This window comes from Bubalus bubalis, chromosome 15 (genome assembly GCF_019923935.1).
Source record: "Bubalus bubalis isolate 160015118507 breed Murrah chromosome 15, NDDB_SH_1, whole genome shotgun sequence".
Taxonomy (NCBI): Eukaryota; Metazoa; Chordata; class Mammalia; order Artiodactyla; family Bovidae; genus Bubalus; species Bubalus bubalis.
In genome coordinates, this window is record NC_059171.1 from 1,386,479 (window position 1) to 1,404,607 (window position 18,129).

General features: G+C 46.1%; 1 protein-coding gene across 1 annotated transcript in view; it reads left to right on the forward strand.

The window, feature by feature from the left end:
* The first annotated feature begins 9,745 nt into the window (after nucleotides 1-9,745).
* The window catches only part of CHMP4C (charged multivesicular body protein 4C), a 32,563-nt gene continuing 24,179 nt past the window's right edge, over nucleotides 9,746-18,129 (forward strand). Inside the window, exon 1 of the mRNA XM_006074709.4 lies at nucleotides 9,746-10,123. Coding sequence (XP_006074771.3) covers nucleotides 9,763-10,123 — 361 coding nt within the window. The 5' untranslated portion in view covers nucleotides 9,746-9,762. The remainder of the gene's footprint in view (nucleotides 10,124-18,129) is intronic.

An 18,129-nucleotide genomic window follows, 5' to 3' on the forward strand; every position in this document is an offset into this window, starting at 1 on the left:
TCGGCGTTTCTTCGGGTGGAAGTCCTGTCGCCTAGTCCTTAGAAAAAATACCCGGTTTTCTGGGAGATTGCGTGCTTGTGTGCCCTCTGTGCTTATCTTCCTTCCGCGAAATTGGAGTTGTGGAAGGCTTCCTCAGGAGTGTGTGTGTGTGTGTCTGAATTCCTGACTCATTCTACACCAGTGTTACTTGATGATATAAGAACGTTCTGGCAGAAAAAAAGGTCTCTAGCTCTTCAAGTCCTGAGTGTGCACTGAGCTGCCTAGGGCCCCTCAGTTGAGAGAACACAGACTCATTTAACACATATCCTGAAGAAAGCTTGTGGTCATTCCATGGGGAGGTAGGAAGCTTCATGTGCTTGATGAGTCACTTCAAAGGTACTGAGAAAAGAGAGGCTCTTCTAGGTGGGGTTAAAGGGATGCCATGCCACTGACGTGACACCACACGACTCAGAGTGGATGAGTGACAAAGCTGTGCTAAGGACAAGAACTGTAAAAGTATCCAGTGCACCCTATATAACTTTGAATATTTCCCAACAAATATTCATTGAGGAAGGGGGAGTGTGGATTGGGAAACACGTATCCTTACTTCAAGATTTGCTCTTCAAAAATCTGTTTAAAATTTTCATCTCAGGCTTGTTTGGGTCTGGAGAGAAACTTTAGATTTTAGAGCTGGAAGTAGCAGAAGATATCTAGCTATCCCAGCTTCCTTCTTTTTTCTTTTTTTAAGATAGATAAACAGGTTCAGAGAAATTCTTTTTGTGTGTGAATTCTTTTTTAAATTTTAATTGGAGGCTAATTACTTTACAATACTGTGGTGGTTTTTGCCATACATTCACGTGAGACAGCCATGGGTGTACATGTGTTTCCTGTCCTGAACCTCCCTCCCACCTCCTCCCCATTCCATCCCCCAGGGTCATCCCAGTGCACCAGCCCTGAGCACCCTGTCTCATGCATTGCAGGTTCAGAGAAATTAAATGATTTGCCCAAGTTAGTAGAAGAGTTCGGACTAAAATCCAAGCGTCAACAGCTTCCGGTATTTTGAAGAACCAGTGGCTTGGAGGAGATTGGTGATTTAGTCACTAAGTTGTGTCTGGCTTTTGTGACCCCATGGACTGTAACCTACCAGGCTCCTCTGTCCATGGTATTTCCCAGGCAAAAGTACTGGAGTGGGTTGCCCTTTCTTTCTCCAGGGGATCTTCCCGACACAGGAATCAAACCCCTATCCCCTGCATTGCAGGCAAATTCTTCACCCACTGAGCCACAGGGAAGCTCAGCTTGGGAGAAGGGATAACTTGGGAGGTTGGGATGACATGCTCACTGCTATATATAAAAGAGATAACTAGTCAGAACCTACTGAATAGCTCAGGGAACTTTACTCAATACTCTTTAATGACTTATATGGGAAAAGAACCTAAAAAAAGAGTGGATATATGTATAACTGATTCACTTTGCTGTATAGCAGAAGGTAAAACAATATTGTAAATCAACTATACTCCAATAAAAAATAAAGAAATTTAAAATTAAAAACCAGTGGCTTATATAGATTTTGTATGTTTCTTTATCTGATAGCATTAACCAAGGGCAGATTTTCTAGAATTTTACTGTTAAATGTTCTAGATGGGTGGCAAATATTTATTTATCAGTGCAATAATAATGGAAATGTTTTTGTTCTTTCAGTTCACTAGCATGGGAGTATAGGAAGCATTAGATGTTTCCACAAACCGGAGAACAATTATACCAAAGAAGTTCTCACACTGTTGTGAAAGTTCTAGGACCCACAACAGATTTCCCAACCTGGGGATCTGGCAAAGGGACTGAGAACCTCCAGGGAATTTGACTTTGAAGGCCGGTGGGATTTGTTACAGAACTTCCGCACGACTGGGGAAGCAGAAGCAAACCCTCGTGCGCACCAGGACCCAGGAGAAAGGAGCAGTGGCCCCAATGAGACTGAGCCAGACTTGCTGTGAGTGTCCAGGAGTCTCCAGCAGAGGTGTGGGTCGGTGGTGGCCTGCTGTGGGGTCAGAGGCAATGAGTACAACAGTCCTGGCATAAGCCCTTTTGAAGGAGGTTGCCAGTAGATGGTGAGGACAGCCGAGACCACAGTTGCTAACTCTTCCGTCTCCATCGAGTCTCTTTGCTGATTTCTCCCCTTGTTGCTGTTTGGTTGCTGAGTTGTGTCCTGCTCTTTTGTGACCCCGTGAACTGCAGCTTGCCAGGCGCCTCTGTCCATGGGATTTTCAGGCAGGAGTACTGGAGTGGGTAGCTGTTCCTTTCTCCGGGGGATCTTCCCGACCCAGGGATGGAACCTACATCTCCTGAGTCTCCTGCACTGGCAGGTGTGTTCTTTATCACAGAGCCACCTGGGAAGGACTTCTGTAAGTGCTACTTAAACATGCCCATTTCCCCTTAATTTTGTGCTTGGACCATTTATCAATTTACATCCTCGTACAAGTGACACTCCCATGGTTCCAATGACTTCCTTAACCATATTCTCTGCCTTGAGAACTTCCTCCCAAATTGGAGGTTTCTCCTTCTGTATTTCTAAGTCTAAAATGGAATGCTTTCTTACCACATCATCTGCTCCCTAACAAAGGCACTCTGCCACATGAGAAGCCTTGGATTCATTCTCCACCTCTCCTTTCTCACTTCTCTCATAAAAGTAGCCATTAAGCACTCTCAATTATTTCTCAAAAATGTCTCTCAAACCTGTACTTTTCCATTTCTTGAATTATTTCCTCCCCCAAACCTCACTTCCTTGCCTAAGATCTTCCATTGGGTCTCCATCATTCACAAGATTTTTCAGCTTAGCGAGGACAAACTTTACCAGTAAAGCTTTTCACAATTTCCAGCCTCAGTAACAACCACTTCCTCTCAGACGCCCTATTCCCCAGTCATTTTCATAATATACCTTCTGGCTCTTTCAGATGTTCATACTTCTGCACATGCCTTTCCGTTGCCCTTAAAGGTCCTCCATACCAGAGTTTTCCAAACCTGCTTGAGAAGAAGAATCAGGTAAAGTGCGTGTCAATAAATACAGCTGCACACAGCTTTTCCGGAGTCTTGTTTACAGGGTCTAGGATGGGTCCTGGGAAGCTATGTTTTTAACAAGTGGCCTCACTGTCATTCTTATCATTGGACCAGTTTAGCAGACAGGTTTCACTCTTACTCCACCTTCAGAGTGTAATGCTTTTATCCTTTCACCTGGGAAAGACTTCTGAATGCACAGGCAAAAATTCAGTCCTCCAGGACATTAGCTGTCTGCTATAGTAAGTAAGTGGGACTTGAAACATATGTTTCTTACTAACACTAACCAGGCAAGATTATAATTTACCTGTCCCCCCTGCCAAAAAAAACCTTCAGTGGCTTCTATTAGCTACAAAATGAAATCTGCACTTAAGTCAACTTAGCAAGTCCTTTGAGTATCTATTATATATCAAAAAAGATTCTAGGTTTGATATAGAATCAAAGATTCTAGGTTTGATTAAGACCCAATCTCAAGGAGCTCACATGATCTGGAAAGGAATGCCTTTGCTTGGCATTTAAAGTCTTACAAATCTTGGCCCAACCCGTCTTTCTCTTCTGTTTATCTCCCCGGGGCCTCTTCATATTCAGTCTCAGGCCCTTCACACTTGGTGCTCTTCGTGCCTGGAACACTCTGCCCTCTCCCATTTGATCTGGCCCACTTCTGCTGCTCCTTTAGCGGTTCCCACAAGCACGTTTTCCTTAGGAAATGCTTTGTTCTTCCTGTCTAGGACAAACCCTGCTATTGTGACATTCACCTCGTATCCCTCCAAGACAGTTGTCCCAGATTTGATTTTCTACTTGTTTATACGATTATTTGATTAATGTTTGTCTTCCCCTCTGTACTGCAAGCTCCACGAGGACAGGGGGCTGTGCTGTGGTTACACAGATGTTCACTGTGTAGCTGTTCGTTAATCTGTCTCGTATGTTTATGTAACATTCAGTAGATTTGATCTATCCCTAACACTAATCTTGCACAATATATTCAAAATCAAATCTTGAACATTTATTCAAACCTAACAATACTGGAGAAGACTCTTGAGAGTCCCTTGGACTGCAAGGAGATCCAACCAGTCAATCCTAAAGGAAATCAATCCTGAATATTCATTGGAAGGACTGATGTGGAAGCTGAAACTCCAATACTTTGGTCATCTGATGTGAAGAGCTGACTCATTGGAAAAGACCCTGATGCTGGGAAAGATTGAAGGCTGGAGGAGAAGGGGACGACAGAGGATGACATGGTTGGATGGCATCTCTGACTTGATGGACATGAGTTTGAACAAGCTCCAGGAGTTGGTGATGGACAGGGAGGCCTGGCCTGCTGCAGTTCATGGGGTCGAAAAGAGTCAGACACGGCTGAGCGGCTGAACTGAACTGAACAATAATAACAGCTAAAATTTTGGATTATTTTATTATGTACCAGGCTCCTAAATGAATTATTTAATCTTTATCATGAAACTTTAAGATATATTCTATTATTACTCCCATTTCATAGAATGGCTTAAAAAATTACCCACCTCCTGCTTCCCTGTCCCTAGCATCTGAAACTACTCTCCTTCTCTGTCTTCCCACTGACGTCTTAAGTAATTGTACTCATCAGCTATTCTGCTCCACCACATGGACTAGTCTCTCAGTCTGGGATGCTCTCTCCTTTCCTCACTTACTTACTTTTCTCCTCCTCATCGTCCAGCTCTCAAAAGAGTTTCTAGGACCCGCCCTAGATCAGATCAGCTCCTTGTTATATGTACTAGTTTTCTATTGTTACTACAATAAATTCCCACAAATTTAATGGCTTAAAAAAACACAAATTTATCATCGCACAGTACTGGATGTGAAAACTCCTACAACCAACGTGTTGGCATAACTGTGTTCCTTCTGCAGGCTCTTGGGGGAGAATCCAATTCTCCAATGATCTTTGTTAAGAATCAGGGGCTTCCTAGGTAGATGTAAGAGACGCAGGTTCAATCCCTGCATCGGGAAGATCCCCTGAAGGAGGGCACAGCAACCCACTCCAGTATTCTTGCCTGGAGAACCCTATGGACAGAGGAGCCTGGCGGGCTATAGTCATAGACTCACAAAGAGTCAGACACGACTAAAGTGACTTAGCACGCATCAAAAATCAACTTTGGGAAGCTTATGTGATAAAGATGATGCTGAGGTAGATGGGTTACCTCTCCTTTTATATTCATTAAGTGGCTGGTGTAGAAAACACTTTATAGCTCAATCTGAGAACCCTTAGATTCTTTAATTTCTTTCTAATCAGGCATGGACAGAGATATGAGAAAATATGCATACAGAGCTATGCAGGCAAAACTCAGTCAGAGGCACCGTAGATCTTCATTATCAATTAGGGCAATAAAACTTATTTTTTCAAAATTATTGTTTTTCATAATGGCTACTTTTGTATTTATTACTGTGATTGTGTTATATACAATGAATATCTAGTTCTGAGAAACAAACAAAAAACTGCTGATGGAAAGAATGTGTACATGCTCGTTGAGCTGTTTAATAAATAACTATTTGATGATTCTTCAGTGTGTTTAAAGGGTAATTCTTCTGCTGCTGCTTTGGAGAGTTCATTTGGCATTCTAAAAATGGATGTAATTTCAAGGGGTGACCAAAATGTATCAATTAGCCTGACATCTAAGTCTTTTTAACAGATCTATAAATTTCCAATTTCCTTTGCCATCTTAACCATGGTAAATCATTCTGAACAAGATCATTCTTTTGAACAAGAGCCTCCTTATTAGCTGAGATCAATTGAGATTAAAAAATGAAAAACACACTAGCTGCTGAGAACTCTTTATGAAACCACATTTATAGGATGAGTATTGAATGAAGATTAATGTGTTATTTTCAGCTTCTACATCATTGATTTAAACATTTATTCTCTAAATCCCACTGCTGGATTAAACACTAATATATATTTGGATGGATGGCTTGCTTGCCAGTAGTATTTTTTCCCTATTGAATTTACATATTAATGGAAGGGAACAATTTTTAATTCAAATGTAGCTTGCTTTGCACACCACGTGTGTTTCTGAAAGTGTGACACACTAAATTGAGTAAAATAGATTTTTCCATTGAATTTTAAATTAATAATTACATCCTTTCTTTTAAATTCTGACTGATTTTCATTTGCTGTTTGGATACAAAACAAGATCCTTAGAACATCAGGTGGCCCCTATGTGACCAGGACTCAGCTGACGTTTAGAGACAATCTCACAGCTCTTCTGTCACCAGAAACCTGGCTTTATGTCAAAACCTAATTCTTTAGACTCGATGTTTTTCCACATATTGTCTGGATCATTAATTCTCTAACACTACCTGCTTTATTTTTCCCATCGAGTACATTGCTTTCTTAATTAATTGTCCATCATTTCCTGACTAGAAAGTAGGCTTCAAAAATGCATGGATTTTAGTTTCTCTTTCTTCACTGCTGAGTCTCCAGCATCCGGATCTGTACTGGCTACATCGTATGCACTCAGCCAAAAATAATGAATGAATGATTCCTTATCTTGGAATACCAGTTTCCCTTCTCTATACCAAGCTATTCTCTATTCATCATTCAAATTCCAGGTTAAATGTCACTTTTTCAAGCCACCTTTTTTTGACACCCAAGACAAAATCAACTTTATCTACAATTTGTTCTGACAGGTCTCTGTCCTTCCGAGTTCTCCATAGCACTTATTAAAACTTTAACTTATAAAATCTATTATTTGTGGGATAAGTTGCTTACGTCCTATCTTCTCTCCTAACCTGTAAAATGCCTTCATCTTGTTCTTAATCATCTCCTCACTGTCTACCATAATGTCCGAAACAGAGATGCTCCATAAGTAGCTGTTGAATGAAACTATCTATCCAATGGATAGATGGATGACTAAGTAGCTCATTATAACTTTCCGTCCCTCTGTTCTATTTCTTCAATGTTCTGTCAACAAAAATACAGAGTCTAGTGAGCCAGAAAGGAATGTTTTTTTTCTATACTGGAGAGGTTCTTATCTAAACATACCCCTCTATGGACTCAGTAATGCTTGTATGATCTCTGAAAGTTGATACCTCATATCAGCCTCTTTACTCCCCCTGTTATTTAATTAAATAAATGCTCTGTGAGTTTCTCCTCTGGTCCGAACCACACAGAGGGAAAGGTCATGTAAACAGCAGAAAGACCAGAAGCTTTAAAACAAAAGGATCTTTTACACTCACTACCTATGTGAACTTGTCCAAGTCACCAGCTGAGCCGGGTTGTTTATCTGTCAGAAGAGTGGCAGTACCTGTTTTGTGTGGTTGATGTAGGGGTTATTAAGAAGACATGTGGCATGCTTGCCATATAATAGGTGCTCAAATATGGCACCTGTTGCTACAATTACTATAAGCTGAGCTCCCAGATGGCAGACTATACTTGCATTCCCAGAACCTTATGTGTAGAATACTCTCAGTAAACTTTGGTTAAACTGACCAACAGAACATGTGCGATTTCTCCACTCTCAAAGGGCTTAAAATCTAAGCAAGAAAATAAGTTCCAAAACAGATTTATGAACCATTTAGATAATAACAAAAGATAATGCTTATTATAGTGTAATATACACAAGATTAGATGTATTACAGTTCATAAGTGCTTTGGATGGCCAGGCAGGAAATGGTAAGAGACGGCAGGCTATAGTTATTGGGAAATTATAAGTTCACATGTTTGTGTGTCTAAGATATAGGACACTAAGCCTCTTACAAAATTTTCCAATTTCTTTGTCAAGATGTAATGCTGGATCTACCAATGTTGGGTAAAATGGACTGAACTGATGCTTCTGGGTTGGTGTGATAGCGGACAAAAGTGGGTTATTGGTCTTGAATAGCAAGGTGTGTCTGTCAGAGTAATGGGTGCTTCCCCCCCTTTAATAATCAGTGGGTAGCTAATGATCACAAACAGGTCCTGATGGCAGTGGGTAATGTTGCTCAAATAGGCCTGTATTATGTGGAGGCCATCAGAGCCCTGGAAAAGTAGGACACAGACTCAGTCCCGTATCCCACATCTTTGTAACATGCTCTGCACAGATTCTCAGTTGAATTGCATCATCCATAATCATTACCCACTGCTGTGCTTTCATCTTACCAAATTCTTTGTTTGCAGCTCTAATAGACGGGACTGAGATATTGAAAAGGAACAAGAGAATGTTGCTTTTCTCTAAGACATTCTTTCCCTTTTGTTACTGAGGTGTCTCTGCAAAGGCATCTGATATAGATCCAAACACAAGGACGCCCCATTAAAGGCTTTGTATATACTAACAGCTGGAGCAGGAAATGGCAACCCTCTCCAGTGTTCTTGCCTGGAGAACTCCATGGTCGGAGGAGCCTGGCGGGCTACAGTCCCTGGGGTCGCAAGAGTCGGACCTGACTTAGTGACTAAAGAGAGAGAGATACTTAAAGTGACGCTGAATTGAATGCGGCCACGAAACACACTCCCAAGTCCCCACGTTAGGAAAAGAGATGCTCCCCGCCTCCCTCACTGCAAGCCGTGTGTGGGGGGTGGTGATCTAGAATCCACCCGTGCCCACGGGCAGCCAGCACACATCAACATGCCCAGTCTACACCTGCGGCAATGCGCCCAGTCAGACCAGGTGCTCTGAGAATAAGCCACTTGCCATCACACCTGCATCACAGAGGCACACAAACGTCCCTGCAAGCCAGCGTCCCCCACCCTCCCTACCCGCACCATGCACCCCGGCACGAGCCTACCTGAATATTCTTATTCACAGAGACCTGGCCCTGTGCTCATACGCAGTCACAGACAAAAACACAGGACGCACGCGTGGGGCACCAGCATCTTGTCCTTCCAGGCCAGGTCGGCAAGGTGCACGTACATTACACACCGGCTTTCAGGGAAACAGTGGAAACAGTGTCAGACTTTATTTTCTGGGGCTCCAAAATCACTGCAGATGGTAACTGCCGCCATGAAATTAAAAGATGCTTGCTCCTTGGAAGAAAAGTTATGACCAATCCAGAAAGCATATTGAAAAGCAGAGACATTACTTTGCCAACAAAGGTCCGTCTAGTCAAGGCTATGGTTTTTCCAGTGGTCATGTATGGATGTGAGGGTTGGACTGTGAAGAAAGCTGAGCGCGGAAGAATTGATGCTTTTGAACTGTGGTGTTGGAGAAGAGTCTTGAGAGTCCCTTGGACTGCAAGAAGATCCAACCAGTCCATCCTAAAGGAAGTCAGTCCTGAACATTCATTGGAAGGACTGATGCTGAAGCTGAAACTCCAATACTTTGGCCACCTGATGCAAACAGCTGATTCATTGGAAAAGACCCTGAAGCTGGGAAAGATTGAAGACAGAAAGAGAAGGGGACAACAGAGGATGAGATGGTTGGATGGCATCACCGACTCGATGGACATGGGTTTGGGTGGACTCCGGGAGTTGGTGATGGGCAGGGAGGCCTGGCGTGCTGCGGTCCATGGGGTCGCAGAGTCGCACACGACTGAGCGACTGAACTGAACTGAACTCAACTTCGGGCCCCGCACTAGACCCCCGACAGCGGTCTGGGCTTCTCTGGGCCGGCATCAAACCGGTCACTGGCCCCGGGTGAGTCCCCAGCTTGGGTACAGCAACCCTGGGCTACGGCCCCGGCGGCCTTTCCAGCTCTTTCCTTCTCTTTCCTCCCGATGCCCGGGGCCCGGGCGGGGCCGCCGCGTCCGCCTGCGGTACCCTCCCCTCCCGGCGCGCGGGGCGGGCTCGGCCGCCAGGAAATGCCCGGGAGAGGGAGTCACCTGCGCCCGACGGCGTGTGGACTCGGGGGCGCCGCCTCCCCGGGCCTGGCCGAGACCCGGGCGGACGTCGCTCACCTGCTCGCAGGCGCGCCCGGAGCCCCGAGCCCCGAGCCCCGAGCCCCGCGGACCGCTGCCCGGCCCCCCAGCACCATGAGCAAGTTAGGCAAGTTCTTCAAAGGCGGAGGCTCTTCCAAGAGCCGCGCGGCCCCCAGCGCCCAGGAAGCTCTGGCCCGACTTCGGGAGACGGAGGAGATGCTGGGCAAGAAGCAGGAGTACCTGGAAGGCCGCATCCAGAGAGAGCTCAGCCTGGCCAGGAAGCACGGGACGCAGAACAAACGAGGTAGGCACCCCCTGGCCTGGGGCAGCCCCGTCCGCCCGGCGCCTGGCCCGGCCTTTCTGGGAACCGGTGATGATCCCCCGGCCCGGACTGGGAGAGGGCTGAGCGCAGCACCATCCTCGATGGCGAAAGAGGAAGACACACCAAAAATCTCAGTGATCAAGGCGAATCGCATTTTTAATGCAATCTTTAGAAAGCTCAAAGTTGACACAGAAGCATCTGTGATGAACAAAACATCAACATTTAAAGTAAAGACTGGATTGGTGTTATTGGTTCTTTTCTTTTGCAGTTGGCTCCTATGTGTTCTGGAGAAGGAAATGGCAACCCACTCCAGTGTTCTTGCCTGGAGAATCCCATGGACAGAGGAGCCTGGTGGGCTCATAAAGAGTCGGACAGGACTGAGCGACTAACACACACACCTATGTGTTCTGTACAGACTTAAAAAAAAAATCAAATTCATTTTAAAATGTGATGTTTTGTTCATCATCGAGTTTTTTGCCTTAATTTTGAATTTCAAAAATATTCCAATAAAATCTTACTTATCTGGGTTATAAGATAATCTTTTTTTTGGGGGGGGTGCCGCTTTAAAGTTTGCCCCCGGCTTGTCTCACCCTGGTCCAGTCCTGCTGACTCCAGCTGCACGTATCAACTTTCCTGCCCTGCGTTTGTGTTTTGACTCACACAGTTTAACTTGCCTGTAAGTCTCCAGGGACGCATATTCTGGTGTGTTCCGGTTCCCTTCGCTGTGGAAGACTTTAGCTGGTGGTGCAGTTGAGATATGAAAAAAAAAAAAAAAAAAAGAGAGATTTAAATATTAATTCTACCACTGGCTATTGCCACTTGGGAAGGACTTTGAGTCAGTAATCATTCTGGGTGCTTCTCTTGCACCTTGAACCCTTTGTTCTTTGCCAGGGTGAATTGCTTTCTTCAGTGAATGGCTGAACAAATCTAAACAGCCCCCGTGGCGCATATAAAAACCCAGCAAGAAGTTGAAATGATTTGCTCTTGTAACACAAGGTCAATGGCAGACCCAGAAATAGGGCTGGCAATTCAGGACTCTGCTCACCACCGAACCCTGAACTTGCATCCCCAAGAAGTTAGGCTTTCTGAGTCATAATGAAACCTTGGGAAGGTTTAGTTTGCCCTAAATGCCCTGCCATTGTTTAATGCTGGAAAGGAACCACGTCTTGGAATTGGCCTTCAAAGTCTTGCTCTCCCCCAAGAATGTGCGTGCTACACTTGAGCCCGTTTTATAACCAACAATAAAGAAACCGAGTTTCATTTTCCTCTGCTCTGGCGTACAACTCTTGTCCCCATTATGGCCTGTTTTAGAGTTAAGTGCTGGTTTCTATTTTTACTTCATGTCTGAAAATATTTTGGGGTGTTATTCAATGGCAGTTTATGCGGAGAGACTCTGACATTAAGACTTGCTAAAAAGCCATTGGTTGTTCTTTTCCTGGGTCCCTCCTCTTCAGTTTGATAGGCACTCCGACATTTGCTTAGTGTCTGTCAAGGTTTGTTTTGTTTTGTTTTGTTATCCATTTGGATCTGTTTGTAGCTTTATCCACAGTGGTTGTTAAGTAAATATTGGCTTAAAAAATCTGAAAAATAAAAAACATCTGCTTCTGTGAAGTGGTGGAAATATAGATTTGCTTTCAGAAGAAAATAATGTAAAATAATATAGAAATGTTCTTGAGGTGGCAATACGCTAAAGTGTCTATAAGTAGACTTTATAGAGATTCACACAAAGACAACACTCATAAGAATGTCAATCTAACTTCCTTAAATCAGAGGAGCTACAGATATAAGTCTCAAGTTCAAATATTAATAATCAATTGATGTCAGAAAGGCCATTTATCTTTTGTCATTTATCCGTGGGACCTTCACTGGTGTGGCCCTCACCTGGTTCTGCAGTGGGCCTTGAATAGGGAGAGTGTGGTTGGCTGAGGCCATCTGTAATCTAAGCTGTGAAAGAATCTGGTCATAGACCGCGCGCTGGATACACTGCCAGTATCAGCATCTTCCAAATAAACCAGTAACTTCACATGCTCATGGCTACTATTTTCCATTAGCCACTAAGAAATATTTTCACACATGTAATAAAACCAAATATACTTAGTACTAAAAGGGCCTCGTGCTACACAATTTCAGTGTTAGAACAGCTGTAAATTACCTGGTAATCCGAGTGACATATGTACCCGCAGTGAAAGTTTTACTTCTAGAGGTGGTTAGTCCGATAACATGCTGTCAAGAACACTCGTTGGGTGTCCAGTTAATATCATTTCAGAAAGGGCCACGCTCCCAGACAGAACAATTAAAAAAAAAAACTTTTTATTTTGTATTGGAGAATAGCCGATAACAATGCTGTGATAGTTTCAGGTGAGCAGTAAAGGGACTCAGCCACACGTATCCATGCATCCATTCTCCCCCAATTCCCCTCCCATCCAGACTGCTTATGACACGGAGCAGAGTTCCCTGTGCTCTGCAGTAGGTCCCTGTTGGTCGTCCACTTTAAATACAGATGTGTGTACACATCAATTCCAAACTCCCTCACTATCTCTTCCTCCTGTTCTTATCCCTCTGGCAACCATAACTATGTTCTCTAAGTCTGTGAGTTTGTTTCTGTTTTGTAAATAAGTTCATTTGTATCATTTCTTTTTAGATTCTTTTTTAGATTTCTTTTTATATTCTGCATATAGAGAATATCATACTATTCCTCCTTCTTTTTGTTACTTCACTCACTATGACAATCTCTAGGTCCATCCTTGCTGCTGCAAATTATTTCACTCTTTTTGATGGCTGAGTAATATTCCACTCCAGAAGGAAATGGCAGTCCACACCAGTGTTCTTGCCTGGGAAATCCCATGGGCAGAGGAGCCTGGCAGGCTAGAGTCCATGGGATTGTGAAAGAGTTAGCTATGACTGAGTGACTAAACAAGAATGATATTCCACCATATCTTCTTTATCCGTTCCCTGTCGGTGGACACTTAGGTTGCTTCTGTGTCTTGGCTGTTGTGAGCAGTGCTGCAGTGGACACTGCACATTCCTGGCCACTTCACTTTCTTCCATGGTCTCCACAACAGAAGTTTTGACAGCTGGCATCCTCAATGTCAAAAATGGGTTTTATTGGTAAAATGAGTAACTGTTGTATTAGCATAATAAACATTAGAAATGGGGTCTCATTGGTGAAATTGTGGCTATCCTAAACATGTGGGTTGGCTAAGAGTTTAGAGGTACTTCCTTGCTCGCAATGTCAGGACAGGCATCAAGGATGTATGAGGTTTATAACTAACATTAGGATGGCGCCTGGGGTTTGGTCAGATCAGTGCAGCGTCCAGTCCTGGGTCCAGGTGGGTGTCTGACCTTCCATAGAGCATGGCACCCTGCCAGTGAAGGTCATTGTCTGTGTTCAGTGAGCCTTGCATATCACGTATATTGGACTAAAAGACATGGAGCTGGGGCTTCAGTGAGCTGATAAAACTGGTTGACGAACTGTTTTGGCCCACGTGGCCAAGATGTGTTTGTTTAATAGGCGTGTCTGCAGATCCGAGTCTGAAACTCGCTTTCGCTGTAACTCAGAACAAGGCCGTGCAGTGGAGGCTGATGCTCCCTTCAGACTTCTCTGGCAGTTTCCATGTTCTACCTAGACGAGCCTGAGTGAAAACAACCATGATATCAAGGCCCTGTTGACCTGAAAGAGTAACATTTGGAAGCAAGGTCTATAGTCTGGTTAAAAACTGGAGAAGAGTAGAAGGTCTTTAGCACAGTTCATTCACATTACTATGACAGAACTCCTTTATAACCAGCAATCCACTTTGTGGGAAAGCACATTTTTTAGATACCACTTAATTCCTTTTTCTGCTTCTGCTGAGCACTGTCCTCGAGAGCAGTCTTCAATCCTGGCTCTATGTGAAAGTCGCCTTGATGCTTGGAGGATCCCACCCCCACAGATTCTAGTGTAACTGGCTGGAGTGGGGCTGGGACATCCGTTTTTGAAAGTGCCTCCAGGGGTGACTCTGCCCTGTGGCCAGGGTTAGGGATGAGGAAACCGAATCCATGGTCATGTTAATGGGGTGGAAATACAAGTGCTTCCTGGCCATTTTCGTATCAGGGCAGCCGTGAGCACTGATGACACTTGTGTGTCAAGGGGGCGGCCGAGGACCAGCGGCTGGAGGGCTTTAAAAAATTGTTTTTATTCATTTATCTAAAAAATGTTATTGGAGTATAGTTGCTTTACAATGTTGTGTTAGTTTCTACTGTAAGGCAAAGTGAATCAGCTATATATGTATATATATATACACACATACATATCAGAGAAGGCAATGGCACCCCACTGCAGTGCTCTTGCCTGGAAAATCCCATGGACGGAGGAGCCTGGTAGGCTGCAGTTCATGGTGTTGGAAGAGTCGGACACGACTGAGCGACTTCACTTTCACTTTTCACTTTTATGCATTGGAGAAGGAAATGGCAACCCACTCCAGTGTTCCTGCCTGGAGAATCCCAGGGACGGGGGAGCCTGGTGGGCTGCCATCTATGGGGTCGCACAGAGTCAGACACGACTGAAGCAACTTAGCAGCATATACACATATATTCCCTCTTTTTTTGGATTTCCTTCCCATTTAAGTGAAGTTCTCTGTGTTATTCAGTAGGTTCTCACTGCTGCTGCTGCTGTTGCTAAGTCGCTTCAGTTGTGTCCGACTCTTTGCGACCCCATGGACTGCAGCCCACCAGGCTCCTACGTCCATGGGATTTTCCAGGCAAGAGTACTGGAGTGGGTTGCCATTGCTCACTAGTTATCTATTTTTAAAAAATGCATTTTAATTGGAGGATAGTTGCTTTACGGTGTTGTGATGGTTTCTGCCGTACATCAGCATGAACCAGGCACAGGTGTTCACGTGTCCCCTCCCTCCGCCCGTCCCATCCCACCCTCCAGGTATTGGCAGAGCTCGGAGTGGGGTCTCTGTGTCACCCAGCAAGCTCCCACCCGCTGTCTCTGTTACACGTGGCCGTGTGTTTGCACGCTGCTCTCTCAGTCTGCCCCACCCTGTCCCTCCCGGCTGTGTCCACAAGTCTGTGCTCCGCATCTGCGTCCCCACTGCAAACGGACAGTAACAGCCCTGTGTCCAAGGACTGTTGACCCCGAAGCGGGGGCCTCAGCGTTTCAGTGCCTTGCAGTCCCCTCCTGCGGCACCTGTCGGTGGAACCCTTAGACCTTAGGTCCCGGTTCTAACCTCCCTTATGAGGCTTTTCTTTTCTTTTTTTTTTTTAAGCTAGTGTCATTAAAAGATGGTACGCAGGGATTCACTTAACTGTAATACACCTCTTCAGCTTCCATCAAACGTGTAAACATTTGACAGAAAGTAACTTGTTGTTGTAGTCGGGAGCCTGGGCTTCCGGGCACGTAGCCCTGGATGTGATCCTGGCCCCGTCCTGCCACTTAGAAGCTGGTGAGTTTCAACCTTTGGCTGGGCCGGCCTGAGTCTCAGTTTCGTTACCTGCGTGAAGTTCAAGATAAGGTTGATCCTCAGGGCTGAGGGCGCTTGACTTTACTGTTTAAAGCCCTTAACTCAGTGCTCTGTAAGCATCCGCCTTTGTGATACCGCGGCGGTTTGTTAAAGGTGAGGTCGGCCCCACACGGGCTCGAGTCTTTCTGAGACGACGCGGTGAATGCAGCCCTCGGTCCCTTGCAGGCGGTCGGCGTCTGGAGGCCGCGGTCGGCCAGCCCCAGGCTGCCTGCGCTGCAGCCCCAGGTCTGTCACTGTCTCGCCCCTCGCAGGGGGTCGCTCGGCCCGAGAGCGGCGCGCGGCGCCTGGGCCCTCTCTGCCCTCTCCTCTCAGCCTGGGGCGGCCTCCCAGGCCGAGCAGGAAACCAGACTCGTCTCCATGCGGGAAGGGGCGGCCCGGGGCGGAGGGGCTCCGGCCACGGCCGTCCGCGTCACAGGGCGCTGACCGCGGGGCTGAGGCCGGCCACCCTGCTGCAGGCCTGGGTGAAATGAGAGCCCCCGGGTGGGGAGTCCGCTGTGGGCGTCGTTCGCTCACGCTGAGCCCCGCTGCTGGCGGCAAGGATGACTTGGTCTTGAGTCAGGATGCGGGCCGGGCTTCCTCGGAGTCGGCTGTGCGCACAGCCCTCCCGGCTTAGCTCCGTGTTGGACTCCCTTTGGGCTTTTTGTGACAGTGGTCACAGAGCTGAACCCTGCAGCCGCACACCAGGGCCGCGAAGAACTGGGCGAAGAGAACGACCCCAGTGCCAGCGGGGCCAGTGCCAGGGGCTCAGGTAACAGGAGACAGACCGGCGGGGGGGGAAGGTCCCCGGGGAGGCCTCACCGAAGGGGCGGCCTCCTTTCTGAACAAAGCTCCCACCACGGGGGCCTCAGTCCAGCCGCACCGGAACCCCGAGGGTCCTGGTGAAGGGGTGCACTTACAAGGAGGCCCCTAAAACTTTCAGTTCAGTGGGTGAGTGGAGGGGTCGGAAACCTGAACTCTGAGCAGACAGCGCGGTGACTCGGATGCCGTCTGAGGGTCTGTGACGTGTTCAGCGGCCGGGAAACGGGGGGCACCGTCTCCGCTCTGCTTTTCCGTCATCCGTCCCTCTGTTTCTCCCCTCAGCCTGCCGCCTCTCAGATACTAGGACGGGAAACGTTCACTGCCCCCCGCAGGAGGGCTGTCAGGGGACATTTCCCGAGCTCCTGGCAAGGCCTTTCAGGCACCCGCATTAGCTTCCAGTAGGAAAGCCACACGGTCCTGTAACTCCACAGTCATCGTGAAGGGCCTCAGGGACCCCCAGTATTCAGATCGCCCCCAAGCATCTCAGAATGAAGCGTTCTGTTGGTCTCTGGTTGTCCGATTATTTTTACCACACTATACTCCGAGTCAGGGAAAGGAACTTTATTCCTGGAGCACTACGGGGCACAGTCGTGTCCGACTGTTTGCAACCCCGTGGACTGTGGCCCACCAGCTCCTCCGTCCATGGGATTCTCCAGGCAAGAGTCCTGGAGTGGGTTGCCATGCCCTTCTCCAGGGGATCTTCCCGACCCAGGGATCAAACTTGCCTCTCCTGCATTGGCAGGTGGATTCTTTACCACGGAGCCACCTGGGAAACCCCTAACAAACAGTATCTAGGTTTTATTCTCCTGTCGACTGCCTCGCTCTCTCTTGGAAAAGACAGATCAATATAAACGTGATATTTTCTTAACCCCTACGCTCAATTTCCCTCCCTCACCTCTGGAGCCCGTCGGGCTTTACCCCGTGGGGTGTGTGATGTATGCTAAGTCACTGCAGTCGTGTTCAGTCTTTGCGACCCCATGGACTGTAGCCCGCCAGGCTCCTCTGTGCATGGGATTCTTGAGGCAAGAATCCTGGAGTGGGTTAACATTTCCTCCTTCAGGGGATCTTCTCGACCCAAGGATCAAACCTATGTCTCCTGCATGGGCAGGCAGGTTCCTTACCGAGACCTAAAATACCTGAACCAGCCCTGGGAGCTCTATTCACTTAAGCTGTAATTTTAAAAACTTCTTGCTTTCCTAATCTCTCCTTCTCCCATCTGGCCCTGCATAGATTTACATACTTACTTACACACTTAGGTACTGACCAGCTCAGAGTCATGTCTCTTTTTTGCTGACACAGTTTGAGTTTGTATCTGCTTTTTCCAGATGCCATTTTAGTTGCTTTTTGTTCAACTGGACTTGGAAAGAGTTAAAAAAATCCCAGCCAGATTTACCTTTGCCCCTTTATGTAAATCAATATGTTAAGCTTGCATTCCGCATTTTATATTTGTCTATTCAATATCATCTTATTTTCAGTTGTCTTAAAATTAAGATTTTTAAATTGCAATTTCATTATCTTATGTATGAGACATAAGACATATTGATAAACCAGTCAATCTTAAGGGAAAACAACCCTGAATGCTCACTGGAAAGACTGATGCTGAAGCTGAAACTCCAGTATTTTTGTCATCTGATGCAAACAGCTGACTCATTGGAAAAGTCCCTGATACTGGAAAAGATTGACAGC